General features: G+C 39.0%; 1 protein-coding gene across 1 annotated transcript in view; it reads right to left on the minus strand.

Annotated features, from left to right (window-relative positions):
* Positions 1–664: 664 nt before the first annotated feature.
* The window catches only part of Lepr (leptin receptor), a 61,271-nt gene continuing 44,624 nt past the window's right edge, over positions 665–17,311 (minus strand). The window contains exons 15-18 of the mRNA XM_035438951.1: positions 16,336–16,431; positions 14,553–14,658; positions 13,390–13,465; positions 665–1,489 (exon numbers count right to left, since the gene is read on the minus strand). Of these exons, the coding sequence (XP_035294842.1) occupies positions 665–1,489; positions 13,390–13,465; positions 14,553–14,658; positions 16,336–16,431 (1,103 nt within the window). The remainder of the gene's footprint in view (positions 1,490–13,389; positions 13,466–14,552; positions 14,659–16,335; positions 16,432–17,311) is intronic.

Here is a 17,311-nt window from a genome sequence, read left to right on the forward strand (position 1 = left end):
CAAAGCACTGGTGATGAAACTGTCATTCTAACAATTGCTTACATCCTCTGTCATGGGTCCTGGCTTTGTTGCAAAGGGATCAGCTAACCCGTCCCTCTTCAAAAGTGTAACTTATTAGAGTAGGGTTCAAGTCTCTACTTATAGTCAACATTTAATGGAGTGATACTTCAAATAACACAATCGGGTGGCACAAAGTACAAACACATCACATACTTCCAAAGCACACAAGGATACCTAGTCAGTTTAAATTTGCACAACACAGACAATTCAAGGTAAGACAAACACACCCTTGAAACAATTGTATCTTAGGGAATCTTAGATTGAAGCCTTTCTTTCAGGTGTCAATATAATGTTGGAATTTATGCTTTCCACAGATACTTAAAGAGGTTCTACTTTCTGGGTTTATTTTTAGTTAGAAATAAGAGACCTCCCTAGGCTGGCTTGGCAGTAAATTCAATAAGAGCCCATCTATATCACTAGACTCATGAAGGCTTCCTTATATGTTTTGTCTATATTACTGAGAGAAGATAGACACAATTAATTTGGAAACATTCATTTCTGAACTAGACTCTGACACTTGCCTCCCACACCCACAACAATAAAAGAATATATTATACATGATACACTCTACTGGAACACAAAACTGGAGGCTTCTTGAATGAGATTACACAGTGAGGTCACACATCTTATTCTCCAATATCTTATGACTGTGAGTGGAACAGGTTTGAAATTGCGGCATGTAAGGTACAAAGGTCTTCTTAGCAGAGGTTCCTAAATTCAAATTATTTTCTACAAAGTGTGAGCAACTGTCCTGGAGGATTCTAATATCACTAAACAGACAGTGGGCTGGGAATGGGCACAATACTCCTGACTCATCAGTCAAAAACATATCATTCTCTCTTTTTTTGATGGAGGTAACCCCTAAATAATAGACAGACTTTTCATTATGATTTTCTTCAGGGAAATTTCCTTCCAGCTCCAAAAGCTCATCCAACCCCGAGAATGAAAGTTGTGGTGAAATCGTGTTGGTTTGCTGATCTGATAATAGGAAAAACGCCTGGGCCTCTATCTCCCAGGAGCTGCTAGGGAAAGACTCTCCCAGTGGGGAGTGTTCACTGGTGATGCACTTGCTGACAGAACCATGTATAAGCCCTTGCTCTTCATCAATTTCGACTGTTTTTGAGTGACTGACCAAAGTTGCATATTTAACTGAGGGTTGTCTCTGACACTCATCCTCACAGGTTACCTGGGTGCTTGGAGCCCCAGAGAAGGTAGCACTGTTACACTGGTCACTAATACAAATAGATCCCCTTTCAGGGTCTGGAGTGGTCAAAAGAAGCGAGACCATAGCTGCTGGTACCATCTCATCTTTATTTTTCCAAGCTGTATCGACACTGATTTCTTCTGAAATGGGTTCAGGCTCCAGAAGAAGAGGACCAAATATCACTGATTCTGCATGCTTGGTAAAAAGATGCTCAAATGTTTCAGGCTAAAAGAAAAGACACATTTAAATGCTCAGTATGTTACAACTTTGTTCTATCACACTTGCAGGTTAAAAACAAGGGACATCAGTCAACCACAAATGACATCGTTTGGGACTGAAAACTTGAAATATCAATAATCAGAAGGGAGAGGCAGTCTCAGCTTTTCAAGTCAGACAAGAAAGTCTCAGACTTGCATTTTTCAAATGCTACAAACATAAACACACAAATCTCTCTTCATGGATAAAAATGAATTGGATACTGGATCGTGATCATGGCTCTGAGTGAGCCATACCAGCAAATGCTTAGCCCTCCATGGAGATTGGGTACGGTGACCGGAAAATGCTCTCTTCTGAAAAAGTTATCCTATTTTATAGTAGTCACTCTATTTTATATTCATTTTATTTTGTGGTAATTTACACAAAATGATTTCTGAAAAAGTCATTCTATTTTATAGTAAATTCCACAAAATGAAAAATTAATCTCTAAGTAGTAAAACAAGCAAGCAAACAAAAATCAGGTTGGAATACAACAGAAGGAGGAAAACAAGTTTTCCAAATCTAGTAGAAATAACTGCTTTACACCACAGGATAAGATGCAAAGGTAAAATAACTGACTGACTTAACATACCTGTGGTGATATCTTGTTTGTACAAATAAAGCATGCCTGAAGGTCAGAGGGTGGAGGTTGCCACTAGCTAACCATAGAGGCCTGGAGGTCTGTACACACAGACAGGAAGTGAGGTGGCTGGGCGGAAAAAGGATTATAGGTGGGAGGAACAGAACTCCCTCTCTTCAGCAGGGAAGTTGTCGACATAAGGCGTGGCTGTGGCTTGCTCCTTCATGTCTCTGATCTTCCGACATGCTTTATTTGTACAAACAAAATATCACCACAGATACCTACCTCTCGTCATAGTGAGAATCTGCTTGAGGCTAACTGAAAGTAACAACTGATGGCACTTACTTGCTGAAGATAATGATGGTGAAAGAGACACTGATAGACTTGAAAACTGTTATTCTTTATATATAACTTCATGTAAAGACATATCCTATGGAACACATGGAATGAAGACAAACACACAAGACAAATGTACAGCATGTCTTTTTATAAGAACAACAGTTACATAACAACGAAACCCTGCCAAGCAGCTACAAATCAAAAATCTGTGTGCAAAAAGCTCAGTACAAACAAGGTAAACTTAAAATGTAAAAATTAAAATGCAAAATAAAAATTACTGCAGATACATCACACCAAATAGTTAACACAACTAAACAAAATATGTTTGGTTCATAGATTATACATGCAATTTAGTGTTTGAATGTTACAGTTTTTTAAGCTAATGAAATGAATTCTGAGTTATTGCCTGAGATAGCTGTATACTCAAATGTTCTTCACAATGGCAAGCATATCCCATATAAAAACATAGTAGTTGCAAACTTTTAACTGAAATGTATTAGTATTTGAACAATAGAGAAATAAATATATCAAACACTAAATATAATAATGGCATAGACCTATGTAAGTGTTAAAATACTGTGTACTGTTAAAAAATGACACAATGACAAAATTGATCCTACTCCCACATTGTGTCTGACAGAAATCTATACATTTGTGACTTCCTTCAAACATTGTATTTTTCCCTTAATATTTCTACTACTTATATCATTGAATTGTTCTAAAAGTGTAAATGAGCTTAGCATCTGACCCGTTCATTTCATTATCTTCTTTCTACCAATATGGAAAAAAAGAAATACATCATGCAGTTGAGCTCATGTGTGTTATTCAAATGATCTGTTTCATACACTCCATGGGCCCTAATGCTTCTTGATGAATAATTAATTGTGGAACAAATCATTGCCATCTTAAAAAGCATTCATGTGGAAGGTTTCAATAATAAATGTTTTTTTTTTCAACCACACATTAGTGAACCATATATTATCAGTGGTCACAGAATGCTTTAAAGTACGTTTGTTCAAAATTTATTTCACTCCATGATATAAGAATTGAAAAATAACCTTTCATAAGTTCACAGCTGGACATTATATTGCAATGATGTCTGCTAATAGGAAATAAAAGAAAAGGGGATACGCCCTCCTAGTGTCTTAATTTTCTTTAGACATCCAAATAAAATTATCAGTCACATCTAAGTGGCCCATATATCTTAAATTGGAATTTTTTTTGTGTTCATCAATTTGGTTTAGTTTGAATAAAGCCTATACTATATTAACATCATACAGACAAGGAATCTGTTTTTCAAGGAGAAAAGCCCTGTCCTCACCACAAACTATTTGTAAAACTCCAGATACTCTCCCTTTCCTACACATGTCCGTGCCTGCCAGAAGTCTTGGCTGACTCAGTGGAAATAAAGTAGATTCATGGAGGTTGGTTCTCTCTTCTGATCTGGAGAAGTCTGACCTGAGTGTGTTAGGTTATCCTAATATGAAACACAGCTTCCATTAGTCCGTGATCAGCAAAAACCATAACTCCTTGCTCTCTTTGAACTAAAAGAAGAGTCATAACTTAAGCAATCTTCAAGACTATAGAAAATTAAAATTGCTAGATTGTTCCAAGTTTGGTACAAAAAAAAAACCATGTTATTTGAGAGAACTTGAAATTTATCAATTTGTAAGTGTCTATAAAGAAATCTTACATGGAAGCTTTCACACATAGAAATAGAAACTAAATGCCTTCCCTGCAGTTTGTATGTGGAGTTTTTTCAAGGCTGTATGTCAGAAGTTGCCTATTAGAGTTCACATTGTTGCAGCAATTTCTACCATATTTGGTAACAGAATAAGTCCTGACAGCAACAGTCACACCATTAACATCTGATGACCAGAAAAATAAAAATTTGAAAGCAAAGACCATGAATATTAATTTCAAATTTTAGATGCCCTGATAGTTAAGCATATCAAACTCATGTAGTGGCCACAAATGTACACATCTCGATTAAGCTCATCATCTGTTAGTTCTTAGTAATTCAGACATAGTTTAGGTTTGCTTCCCTCCTTCAAACTGTAAACATCTTCTAATAGTCTATAGTCTGATGGGAAGTTGGTACATTGGGTTCATCTGTAGTGGTCATGAGAGACTTCAAAGAATGTCCATTCTCTGTTTAAATAAAATAGAACAAAATAAGAAAGCAAAATAAAAAGGTTGTACAGAAAGCCAAAGATAAAGGATTCCAACACCTTTCTTTTTGTGAACTCAGGCTCTATGTTCTTGTGTTATGTTGCAGTGATGAGCTTAGGAAAAGGGAAGACCAGTGTCTGGAGGGACTTCCCTCTCCTTGCTGGACACCATAGATACTCTAAGGACAGGTAGATCACTCCAGAAGGGAAGACTACAGCAGCAATAGCAGAATAGGTAAAAGAACAAGGGCTCAACACATAAAAGGATGATAAACTCAGTAGCAATACTGAAAAGTCTGAGAGGTGGGAAGGAATAAGGGTTAAATGATGAGAAGAAAGAAGTAAAAGGAAGAAAATAGACTTTATTCACTGGATGCTGATTTTTAAGAAAATTAAAGTGACGTGATAGCCAAGAGTGGAATCACAGAGACATTATCATGAGTTTTTAAAAGTCCACTTTTTTTTTTTGGTTTTTTGAGACAGAGTTTCTCTGTGGCCTTGGAGACGGTCCTGGAACTAGCTTTTGTTGACCAAGCTGGTCTTGAACTCACAGAGATCCGCCTACCTCTGCCCCCCCCCACACACACACACAACCCCAGTGCTGGGATTAAAGGCATGTGCCACCACCGCCCAGCTAAAAATTCACTTCTTGATAAATCTTCTGATGCAAGTTTGTTTTTTGGTTTTTTTTTGTTTTTTTTGTTTTTTCCGTTCTTGGACCCTGGATGGAAGCCTGTGGAACTATCAGGTTAAGATTATACAGATTACTAGAGCAACGGGAGGATCCTGACTCAGTTCTTTCTATAATACAGTGAACAAGGGAAACATTTGTGAAACACTGACAGGAAGAAGAGTAACCTTCCATCTTCCTTTGCCTGTTGGCTGAGGTAGACTTTAACTGATTAGTTCACAATCTCTCCTGGTCCCTAATTACCTGAGACTGTGAAGAGAGAAGAAAATAAAGGTGACTGAGGCACACACTGCTAGGCCAATGCTGTGACTGACAGACACTGGCTGTCTCTAAATAAAACATTAACTCCAAAAATCAGCCTGCTCTTCCACACATTTCCATAGAGAATCTAGCTGTTTCCAGATGCTGCTAATCCAGGTCTACAGTTGTTAGGCTGCCTGTCTGGAGGCCCACAGCATGTCAAAAGTCTAGGGAACTCTTTAGGTCCCAAGGAAAAGCTTCCCCCCTTCTCTTAGTGTTACATTTAACCTTCATAAAGTGGGTTGTTTAGTTTACTGATGTAAAATTGAAATAAATGTCCACAAAGAGTTCAGGAGAAGACAGTGATACACAAAGGAATGAGGCTGGGGGGGAAGAAAAAAAGGAAGAAGGATAAGAAGGAGGAAGGAAGGGAGAAAGGAGAGAAATAAACATTCAAAATACTATAAAACAAGTAATTTAATGTAAAATGTATTGTGACTCTCCACAGCTTCCATTTAAGTAGTCAATTCTAACTGTATACAGCTCATTTAGATTTGGGGTCTGGCTAATTCCAACTTTTTTTTTTTTTTTTTTTTTTTTTTTTTTTTTTTTTGGTTTTTCGAAACAGGGTTTCTCTGTGGCTTTGGAGGCTGTCTTGGAACTAGCTCTTGTAGACCAGGCTGGTCTCAAACTCACAGAGATCCTCCTGCCTCTGCCTCCGGAGTGCGGGGATTAAAGGTGTGAGCCACCACTGCCCAGCTTATAGCAAAGTTTTTAAAATGATAAAATGTATACATTTTTTTAAAAGGATGACATGGGGAAAAAGTTGAAATAAAACAGATGTAAACTATTTTTTGGATTTAGCAGACAAAATAATAAGAAAAAATACAAAATAGATTAAGAAAAATTGAGGTCTTTTATGCTATGAAATTGGAATTACAACAAAAGCAAGCCTTTTGAATTTTTACTCCAACATGTTTTTCTACATCAAGGATTCAGTCTCTAAGATGCTGATTCTTGGCGCACACAGATAAAGGCCACAGAGAATTCTGATTTCAGAGAGCAGAATAGATAGGCTTGCTGTTCTCTCATCCCTAGAGACTGTTAGGATGCCAGAATGTGAGTCAATCAACTGCACATGATCTGGGGAAGAAAATATACAATGAATGATTCAAATTCAATTCTAAACCAGGGAGAGCAATTAGAGGAATACACATCAAGGAAAATGAGCAAACAGAGCTGAAGACCAGACTGGCATAGGCTAAAATTGAAGAGTTTTAAATTAATGACATTGGCAGATGAGTTTTCAAGACAGCCTAGTATTGACTGTCTCCTGTGGTTATTAGTGATCACTCTTATGTAGATCTACAATGAAAAGGAGCAAGTGAGACAAGGAGAAATACAAAATATACAGTTTGAGGAGAAAAAGAGGAAGCAGAAAAAGTGATGTTAGAGCCTAGTCCTGTGCTCAAGGAGATAAAAAGTTTAAAGAAAAGTTTGATGCTAAATAGATTATTGGGAATGGTAACCTCAGGACAAGATCCTACCCAGCTAAACTTCCAACTTATGAAAAGGAATTAAAGGAAAGCTTAAGTAGCAAAGGAATCCATCTACAACTGAAAGCTTATGCAAATATAATACAAGAGGGGACCCAAGTTGCAGCTCCAGGAAGCAGAAGAACTTGTCAGATTCAGCCACACAGTTCTGGCTTTAGAGTCAAGGATTTAGGAAAGGAGCTATAGAATCTTCCTCCAAGATTGGGGAGATTAAAGCCACTGAGACCAGGTATTTGGCAGGGCAGTCTGCTGCAGGGAGGCCCAGAGAAGCCACTGCATGAAGCTTTCAAAGTGAAGCCTAGATTATGTTGGAGACCCAAGATGTTGGAAATGCCAGAGTCATGAGATACTTGCAAAGGAAAGCTGCAGACATGATATGGAACCGGCCCAAGAGAGGTAAGTGTGTTGCAGTCCATGAAGCTGAAAGAAGTTGGAGATCTGAAGAGCCCTTTGACGCCAGCCATGGATAAGCAGAATTTGGAGTTTGCTCTGCTGGGTTTCAGTCTTTCTTCGTTATGCTACCTTTCCTCCCTTTTGGAATGGCAATATATATTCTGTGCCATTATATGTTGGAAATATGTAATCTGCTTTTTGATTTTGATTTTACAGAGGTTACAATTGAGAGATTTCCTTGAGTCTCAGAAAAGACATGGACTTTGCGCTTTGAAACAGTGTAGAGACTATGAAAAACTATGGGAACTTTTGAAGTTGGACTGAATGCATTTGGCATTATGATACAGCTACAAGCCTATAGGAGTCAGGGAGTGGGATGTGGAGGTTGAATGAAAATTGCCTCCATAGGCTCATATATTTGCATGCTTAGTTCTCAGTTGGTAGTTTGAGAAGGATTAGATGGATCACAGGTGTGTCTTTGGTGGAGTAGGTTTGGCCTTGTTAGAGGAGATGTGTCATTGCAGGTGGGCTTTGAGGTTTCAAAAGCCCACACCAGGCCCAATGTCTCTCTTTCTGTCTTTTGTCTGTGGTTCAGGATGTAAAGCTCTCAGCTATATCTCCAGCACCATGCTTGGCTATGTACTGCCACATTCTCACCATGATGATAATGGACTAATTTTCTGAAACTGTAAGCAAGCCCTCAATTGGTTTCTTTTATGAGTTGCCTTGGCCATAGTATCTCTCCACAGCAGTAGAACAGTGAGTAAGACAGTTTTGCTTTTGATATAATATAAACAAAAGAAAAGAAAAATGTTTAAAGCAGAGGGAATTAATTTCAGGGAAATTTTAGAGAAATTAGATGAAATTAGATGTCTAGGACTTATGGGTATAGAGCACATTCATAAAATGTAATATTCCTTCAAATCAGGATTTGAAGAACAAATTAAAGGAAATTTTTAGATTAAAAACTTATTACTTAAAAAAAAACTACTGAATTTGAATTATTTTTTAAAATACCATTGGCTGTTTACTCTGCAGTATGTCCTGGGGTATATATTTGCCTATCTATTCCTTTGTCTTGAACTGCATATACCATATTTTGTTCATTCGTTTATTATTTGAAAACTGTTTGGATTTTTTCAAATTCTAATTATTATTGGTAATTCTTTTATGAATATCCATAAATAAGTATTCATGTGTAAGTTTCTTCATTCTTTTGGTAAAAATGTTAGGGTAGATTGTTGAGTCCTGATTTAAGCTGGAAACTACTGCCAGACTCTTTTTAAAAGGCCTGCACTGTTTTGTTTTTGCTTTGGGTTTTTTTGTTTTGTTTTGTTGTTTTGGTTTTTCCAGACAGGGTTTCTCTGTATAGCTTTGGAACCTGTCCTGGAACTCACTCTGTAGACCAGGCTGGCCTTGAACTCACAGAGATCACCTGACTCTGCCTCTTGAGTGCTGAGATTAAAGGTATGCACCCACACACACACACACATACTGCACTGTTTTTTTATATTCCCAAAGGCAGTCCGAAAGCTTAAGTGTCTGTACTATCTAATATTTCTGTCTTTTCTGTGATAGACATCCCACAAGCTGTGGAGGGTACCTTGTTTTGACCTGCATTTCTCAAATGTCTAAAGACACTCACCATATGTTCACTTGTAAATAAAAAGTCAATTCTCTCTTTTGCATATGTGGTCTCTAGAAAAATGCATACTCAGATACTGTACCTACAGGGTTTTTTTTAATTGTGTTAAAATATATGTAACATATATCTGATCATCTTATCTATCTGTAAGTGTGTAATTTAGTAAGTATTAACCACACTAGGGGGCACAATGTTAATATAAAATTGATGGCAAGGATATCACTTTGTCACATGGCCTGGGTTTGAATCCAGGTTTTTATATGACCTGGTTGGTTATGGAGTCAGGGCCCACGCTCAGTCTTGTCATTGATTCTTAATGGTGTATTTTTGACTCCAATAAGGGGTAAGTGAGATAGCCAGGTAAATCAGTGTCTAAAGACATTCACTGATTCACCCCCCCTCCCCCGCCCCCATGTCTCTCATAGGAAAGGGGGAACAATTATCTGCTGGTACAGATTTAAACTATATTGCTGAGGTCAGTCTAATCATGCCCTACCTTTTTGTTTTGTTTTGTTTTGAGACAAGGTTTCTCTCTAGCTTTGGAGGCTGTCCTGGAACTAGCTCTTGTAGACCAAGCTGGTCTCAAAATCACAGAGATCCGCCTGCTTCTGCCTCCCGAGTGCTGGGAATAAAGGTGTGCGCCACCAACGCCTCACCATGCCCTATCTTTAGTAAGACTTTTAGATTCCCTTTCACAAAAATACGAAGATAAAATGCCAAATATGCCATGCTAGGGGAAGAGAGAGAGTTTTAGCTTCCTTTTAGAAGCAGTAAATGACTACCTTGAAGCTTTATGATTTTGACTTAGATAGACATTTGGTTATTTTAATTTAAAAAAGAAAAACTTGTATTTAAGAGAAAAATGTTAAGCGGGGGGGGGGGGCGGCGCGCACCTTTATTCTCAGCACTCGGGAAGCAGAGACAGGAGGATCTCTGTGAGTTTGAGACCAGCCTGGTCTACAAAAGCTAGTTCCAGGACAGCCTCCAAAGCCACAGAGAAACCCTATCTCAAAAAAACAACAAAAAAAAAAGAGGAAAATGTTCCTAGTCTGTTCTTTATATTTCTTGTAGAATGTAGCACCAGTTGACAGTGACGGTGTCTACACTTCCATCACAGAGCCAGACAATGGCTATTCATCAGCCAGATCTGACTCAAATATCATTCTTTTTCTTCTCTCTTTCTTCTTTCCCTTATGTTTGTTGTTTGTTGAATTGCTGAGAGCCTTTGTCATTTATTACATAAGTAGCAATTCAGATTCTGGGTGTTAACCCATCAGAATTAACTTCTGATGGAGAAAACTTGACTAGCAAAGTCTGCAAGAAATACAGCCTCCAGAATATCTGTTGCTATGAATTTGGCTGTATAATCTTGATATATAGAATATATACTGGGTGCTTTATATTCTCAAAAAGGCCCCAGAGAAAGGAAATTCCTTCTCAGGGCATCAGCAGTAAGAGAGCCCCAGGCTGGAAGCTGCAGCCTCTGAATCTCACATAGCCTCTCCCTTTGATCTAGTGTTAGGAGAAAATTCTAATACAGATCAAACTCCCATTTTCTTTCTATAACCTAGGAAAGTTGCCATGGCTACTGTGATGCTATTTCCAGCTACCACAAAAGCAAAAGCAAAACCCTTTTCTTCCTTTTTTTTTTTTTACATTTATCAATTATAAATTTCTAATGTTTCTGTCTTGTTTTACATTTACCAATATAAACTTCTAGTTTAACCACACAACTGTAGTTTTATGTACTACTCCCCTTTTCCCATCTTAGAAACCATAGCCCCTTAACCCTCACCACCTCTTAAGTTTGCCTACAAGTTTTACAAATCACCTTCCCTCTGAGACTTAAGTTTGCAAGTCAGGTCTCCTAGCTTTTTGTTAAGACCTCATCTGCCTTCCTGGCTCTGAGAGACATGCATAGCCAGTATCTTTACCATTGTCAGAGAATTGCTAATTGTGTCTGTGGGTATAGAAACTAGAAACTTTGTGGGATCTGAGAGAATTTTTAAGAAGGAAACTTTTGAGAAAAACTTTCGAAGAAGAACTTTTTTTTTTTTCCTTCGAGACAGGGTTTCTCTGTGTAGCTTTAGAGCCTAACCTAGCACTCTCTCTGGAGACCAGGCTGGCCTCGAACTCACAGAGATCCGCCTGCCTCTGCCAAAGTGCTGGGATTAAAGGTGTGCACCACCAACACCTGGCAAGAACTTTTTTTTTTTTTAATGAATAAAAGGCCGCGAGAAGAATGATGCGTGTATGAACTGATTTGTTCGCCCTCAGACATTTTTAGTCAGCCTTACCTGCCTGCTGTAAGCCCCTAGCCTGGACCCTGAGAGGACACTGAGGCTGGAACTCAGAGATCCTTGTTATGAAAACAGTGCTTCTATGTAACCTACACTGGCCTCAAAGTCGCTTTGCAGCCCTGGAACTCACAATTCCCTTCTCCTGCCTTCCAAGAACTTGGATATGTAGTCCAGGTGCATACCACCACAACCAGATCAAATGTCTGTCTTAATTATGCTCCCTCATACCCACCCATGCTCTAAGCCACGTCCTAGCCCTCAGCACACTGGAGCTCAAGGCTGTGAAGTGATTTCTCACGATAAACTGATGGGTGTTTATCTTCCTGACCAGATTGTACAGTCCAGGAGCACTTATAGTGCTTCTCCCCAATATAGCCCCAAGGTATAGCAAAGTGACTGGCAGAGGACAAGCTTTCTGTAATCGTATAAACTAATAAGATGAATACACAAGTGAATCTGCAAGTGAAAAACTCAACCAGTGTTACAGAAGCAAAAAGAGACAGGTTCTTCTTCCTTCAACCTAGCCACTCTTCTGGGACCCTGCTCTTATTTCTTAGAAGACAAGGAGGAGTGCTTAAAAATCTGTTCTCCTGGAGTCTAGCAGCAACCTCTCCTTATCTGTAAACACCTACTCTGCCCATTGAACAAATCCATGAATGATGCACGTGCGTATCTGAGATACCACCACGATTATGAGAAATATGACTCCATGAACTCACTGTGGGGAAAAAAAAAAAGAAGAGTGCTATTTTGTGAGTTGACAAAAACTCAGTAACACTACTGAAATAAAAGGAGCCCAGGGTGAGAGGCTGGAAGAGCACAGCTGAGGAGTCAGAGGCAGGTGACTAGTGTTAGGAAAAGCAAATTCCACAGAGTGAATGGCTAAATGCAAAACTGCACAGCTGACTCTTGTGAAAGCACAGCATTGTTTCATCTGATCAAAGACTCGGATTCAACCAGGTGAGCTGTTCATGGTGCCTACAAGAGCACTTGCTTGCTCGTCCATGGACTGGCTGCAATGCAGTATTCCCAGGTCTGCAAGTCATATGCCATTTGAATGTTGGAGGATCAGTTTAGTGGGTTGCCAACAACATTTTTTTAATGAAAGTTTTTAAAACATTCAATATTCTCTCTTCTCTTCCCAGCAAGACGTTTCCCACAAATTTTCTCTCATGTTTCTATATCTATATATCTGTGCTAGGCTGGAAGAGGAAATGTATTTCTCCCTGTGGGTCATGTCAATATCTAGAACAGTTACAGTTAGAGTAAGTTCCAAATGGGAAGCTAATCCTGGTTCTAAAGTAAGGTACCTCACTAGTATAAGCTTTGTTTTTCTCTTTTACATTCAATGACAGAATACCCCAGGGGTAATGCAAAAGCAGCAATAGTCTGTAATGTATAAATATGTAAACAGTAACATAGAACAATAAATGATACTTATTAAGACCTTTCAATGCTGCAAGTGCTGAATCCCTTTCCTTCAACCACAAATCTCTACCACTGTGAGTTTCATAATATTGTATACTTCTGATTATAGCATCGGAAAATAACACTGCACTTGCAAGTAACTGTAAATATTAAATAGTAGAAACATAATATTGATTCTAAGCTTTTCGCCTAAAGACAGCCCATCTATACTGAAGAAAATTTAGCCAACTATCTATTCTCCATCTATAATCTTCCTTCCCATTGTAGTATTTATTTTTTATTTACTGTGACCAGAAAAAGAGATAGGTGTATTTGTCAGCTCTCCTGGGATAAGGAACTGATCTTTGTTTCCTCTGGCCAAATCCCTACACTCAGCTATTACTAAGAACAAATGATGAACAGACTCATAGAAATGAACTGAACAAAATAAAGCCCTTTAAGCCCTAAAGATGTTTAAAGATCTGGATATCATATGGTATCTAAAGTGCAACCTTAGATATTCTGGGTTAAAATACTTGCAAAATTACCTTTTGGAAATTAAGTCCTTGTGCCCAGGAACAATTCTTGGGGTTTGGAACATCTTCCCAAAACAACTTTTTCATTCTGCAAAGGAGAATTACTCAGAATGAATAAATATTAACAGTTAACAAGCACACAGAGTCAGCATGAGTCCACCAGATCACCTCAGTAGGGCCAGACCCATGTTTACATTTGACTCCACAAAGTGTTCACCAAATTTCTATGAAGAACAAATTAACAACCAACCCTCTATTACTGAACGCTATGTGCCAGGCACTGTACTCACTTCCTTGCGTAAGTTTTCCTTAGAAAATATTTTAAATATCCATCACATGGGCTATCAGAAACAAGCCCACTTGATATGGTGCCACTCTAGTCGTTCAACGCAGCACAAGATCAGAGTGAAATGTTTTCCCCCTTCATTTGATGGAGGACTAAAGTGTCTACAGATTTGAGGTGTCTGAGAAAACCCCGTGATCTGGGTGTCTCAGCAGAGTGGTGTGGCACCCAAAGAGCCACCAGGGAAGTCTAGGCCATTTGTCAAACCAGATACCCCAGAGCTTTCTGAAGCACTGCCCTCTGAGTGGCAGAGTACTGCCTTCTGCCACGACAGACTGCTTTGGATTGCCATGAAACAGCTACTTGTAAGGCCTCGTGATCTCACTAAAATCTTCAGTCCAGATTATAGACCTCTCAAAGCCATTTTGCCAAACCTAAGAATATACTGTCCAGGATTTCCTGCTACATGTCACTTGATTCCTGGATGCACATAAAGAAAAAACAATAGAATTTTTTTTTTTGAGACAAAGATTCTCTTTGTAGCCCTGGCTGTCCAGGAACTTGCTCTATAGAGCAGGCTGACTTGAACTTAGAGATCTGCTTGCCTCTGCCTCCTGAGTGCTGGGATTAAAGGTACATGTCACCATGCCCCAGCAAGAAAAAATTTTTGAAGCTGAATTCTGCCTTCAAGTTTATGTTGTCCTATTGAAATGAAAACTCATTTGCTGAAAACAACTTCGTCTTCTGTGTCATGTTAATTGTATGTGGAAGACATTTAAAGACAGTTTCAATACTTTAATATTTGCTATATTATGTCTTATTATGAGTTAGACTTTGAATATATGTAAGCTACACTTTTTATGGCAAAAGTCCTTAGCACCAAGTGCAATACCTCTGGTGTGAGATTAACAGTGTTCCGAGCAGTAGGACACAGGAGGAAATAATTATGGGCACAATCACGTACAGCCCTGCGTCATTCTGCTGCTTGTCCATATCATCTGAAAGACAGACACAAGTCAAACCATAAGCCACTTAAGGAGACTATTCTGTAAAATGATCCTCAGAACACATAATCTAATGTCACCATAAAGTCTGCATTACCTGCAAACATATAGAAACTTAAAAAAGAGGAAAATAGGAACTGTAGAGATGGCTCAGGGGTTAAGAGCACTGGCTGTTCTTGCAGAGGACCCAGGTTCAGTTCCCAGCACCCACATGGCAGCTCACCACCATCTCTAACTTCAGTTCCAGGATATGTGATAATCTGATTCCCTCTCTTGTCTCTGAGGGTATAACGGATGCATTTGGTGCAAATACATATGTTCAGGCAAATAGACATGCAAAACTTAAAAATTTTAAAGGAGAAATAAAATGCATTGTGACCACATTAATAGCTGTTTTGACTAGTATTATACTTGACATCTAGCAAAACATCGTTTTAGAATTATGTACTTGCCAGGCCTCTCTGTCTAATCATTTTTTAAACTCTATTAGTCAGAGCACCAAGTAAAGTTGCTGTGATAAACTCACTATCTGCTCCTGCAGATCCCTTTGATGGCACCTGCCAACCTTCATCCTTTTAGCTCCACTCACACTGGTGTCCTTGCTGCTTAAGGCCTCAGGGCCTTTGCAAAGGCCATTCTGGTCTGATGTTCTTGCTGCAGCTACAGCTACCATTTTCATTCCTTAGGGTGTGGCTCGTGGCACCTCAGCTTGCAATGTTCTTTCCTTCATACTCAGACCTTTGCTCAAGGACCAGAGCCCATAGAAAGACCATGTAGCCATCCTTTCCTCACCACATTTTAACTGTCTTCATTTCATTTGCCTTTGCCTTCAAGGCACTGACTTTCACCTGGTGCTGCATCTTAAATAATGTATTCACTGACTGTCACAGCTGGTACAACATTGAGACCTGAGTCCCCAAAGGTAGTCTATGTTCACCCTTTTGTCTTCGGTCCTTAGAACAATATTCAACACGTACTTGTTGGACAATAAATAATTATTATTCTAGAAGCAACTAAAATGTTTCTCTTTTGAAACTGCATTATTGGGTTGCTTGGATTTAACAACTTAAAAACAAAAAGGTTAAATATGGGTAAGTGTAGTAATCCAAACAGAATGTATCCATTGAGTTTAACTATCTTGTTTCAGACAAAAAATTTTTTTCTTTGAATGGCACAATGGGCACATCTAGGTAAAACTCTAGCTCTTCCATGATCCTATGAGGAAGAAATCAATTCAGCGACAGCATAAGCTAGGGAGCAGATGGAGAAAGGAAAGTAGGGCAGGGGAAAGCATTTACCATGCAAGTTTAATAACCTGAGTTCAATCCCCCAAATCTGGAGTAGAAGGACAGGGTCTCAAGGGCTATCCTGAGCTTCCACTTGGGTGTGGGGTACATATACACAGCATCATACTAGCACATACATCACACACAAATACTCTTTTTTTTTTTTTTTTGATTTTTTGAGGCAGGGTTTCTCTGTGTAGCTTTACAGCCTGTCCTGAACTAGCTCTTGTAGACCAGGCTAGTCTTGAACTCACAGGGATCCACCTGCTTCTCCACCTGCTTCTGCCTCCCAAGGGCTGGGTTTAAAGGCGTATGCCACCAACATCCACAAATACTTTTGTAAACAAAGAAAATACAAGGGTTTTTGTTTGTTTGTTTGTTTTACCTTGGGTGAAACCATTAATTATCTTTGGTTTTCCAACTCCTTCCAAAAATACTGGATAAAGACTAAATTGATATTTTTCAATGGGAATAAAATTATCTGAAAAGAAAAAGAAACAGTAAAAGTTCACGTTAACTAAGAATGAAACCTATATCAAAAAACTGTCCCAACACACCTAATTATATAAGGATGGCGAAGGGATTTCAGAAATAACCCAAACACTATAAGTTTGTTAGTGATAATGTTGACTTTCAAATGAGTTTTCAAAACTCTTCCTCAGACACAAGTGACTGTTTTTCCAAGGACAGGCTCCAATGAGAGTCAAGTCTGTTCAAGTTCAATACATTTTCTCTTTTGTTCCTAAATTTTCTACTCCGGGATAGCGTGTTCTCCCTTCTCCCATCATCCTCAGGGTAGGGAAGAGTCTCTTCCTATATGAACTTAGCTTACTTAGTTTTCCCACTCAAAGTGGCTTGCAGAAGTCACAAACAATGGGGAGGAGACTGAGGAGTTCTCTTGTTCTATCTGGGGATCCCAATAACGTGGGGAGTGCTGATCCCCATAGCAATGTTCAAGACGGATCTAGCAAAGATTCTCACAGATGATAGTGACATATGACCAGGAAGCTTGTAAGAGGCAGAGCTCTGAGAAGCCTACATTCCTCATCCCTCTGAATTATAGGACAGAGCAACTACCTACAGCAGTGATAATGAACTGGAGCTAAACTCTAGGTGTTGGGATGAAAAGAAGGTATGGCTTCTCTAGCTGGTGTAAAATGGGGGCAGCCTTCTGGCTCTGCTGGAGCTGTCACTGTTCTATACACTTACCTCCCAGGGTAACTGGCCACACTTGGAAGGATTACACTGACCTAGATCAAGAGATTCAAAGCCCTCAGACTTCCAGTATAGCCCTTCTACTCACTGCTTAGTGGCATTATAATTGGGTACTGAGTGGGTGGTGGGGGGTTGGCATTAGACCA

This window comes from Cricetulus griseus, chromosome 2 (assembly GCF_003668045.3).
Source record: "Cricetulus griseus strain 17A/GY chromosome 2, alternate assembly CriGri-PICRH-1.0, whole genome shotgun sequence".
NCBI lineage: Eukaryota > Metazoa > Chordata > Mammalia > Rodentia > Cricetidae > Cricetulus > Cricetulus griseus.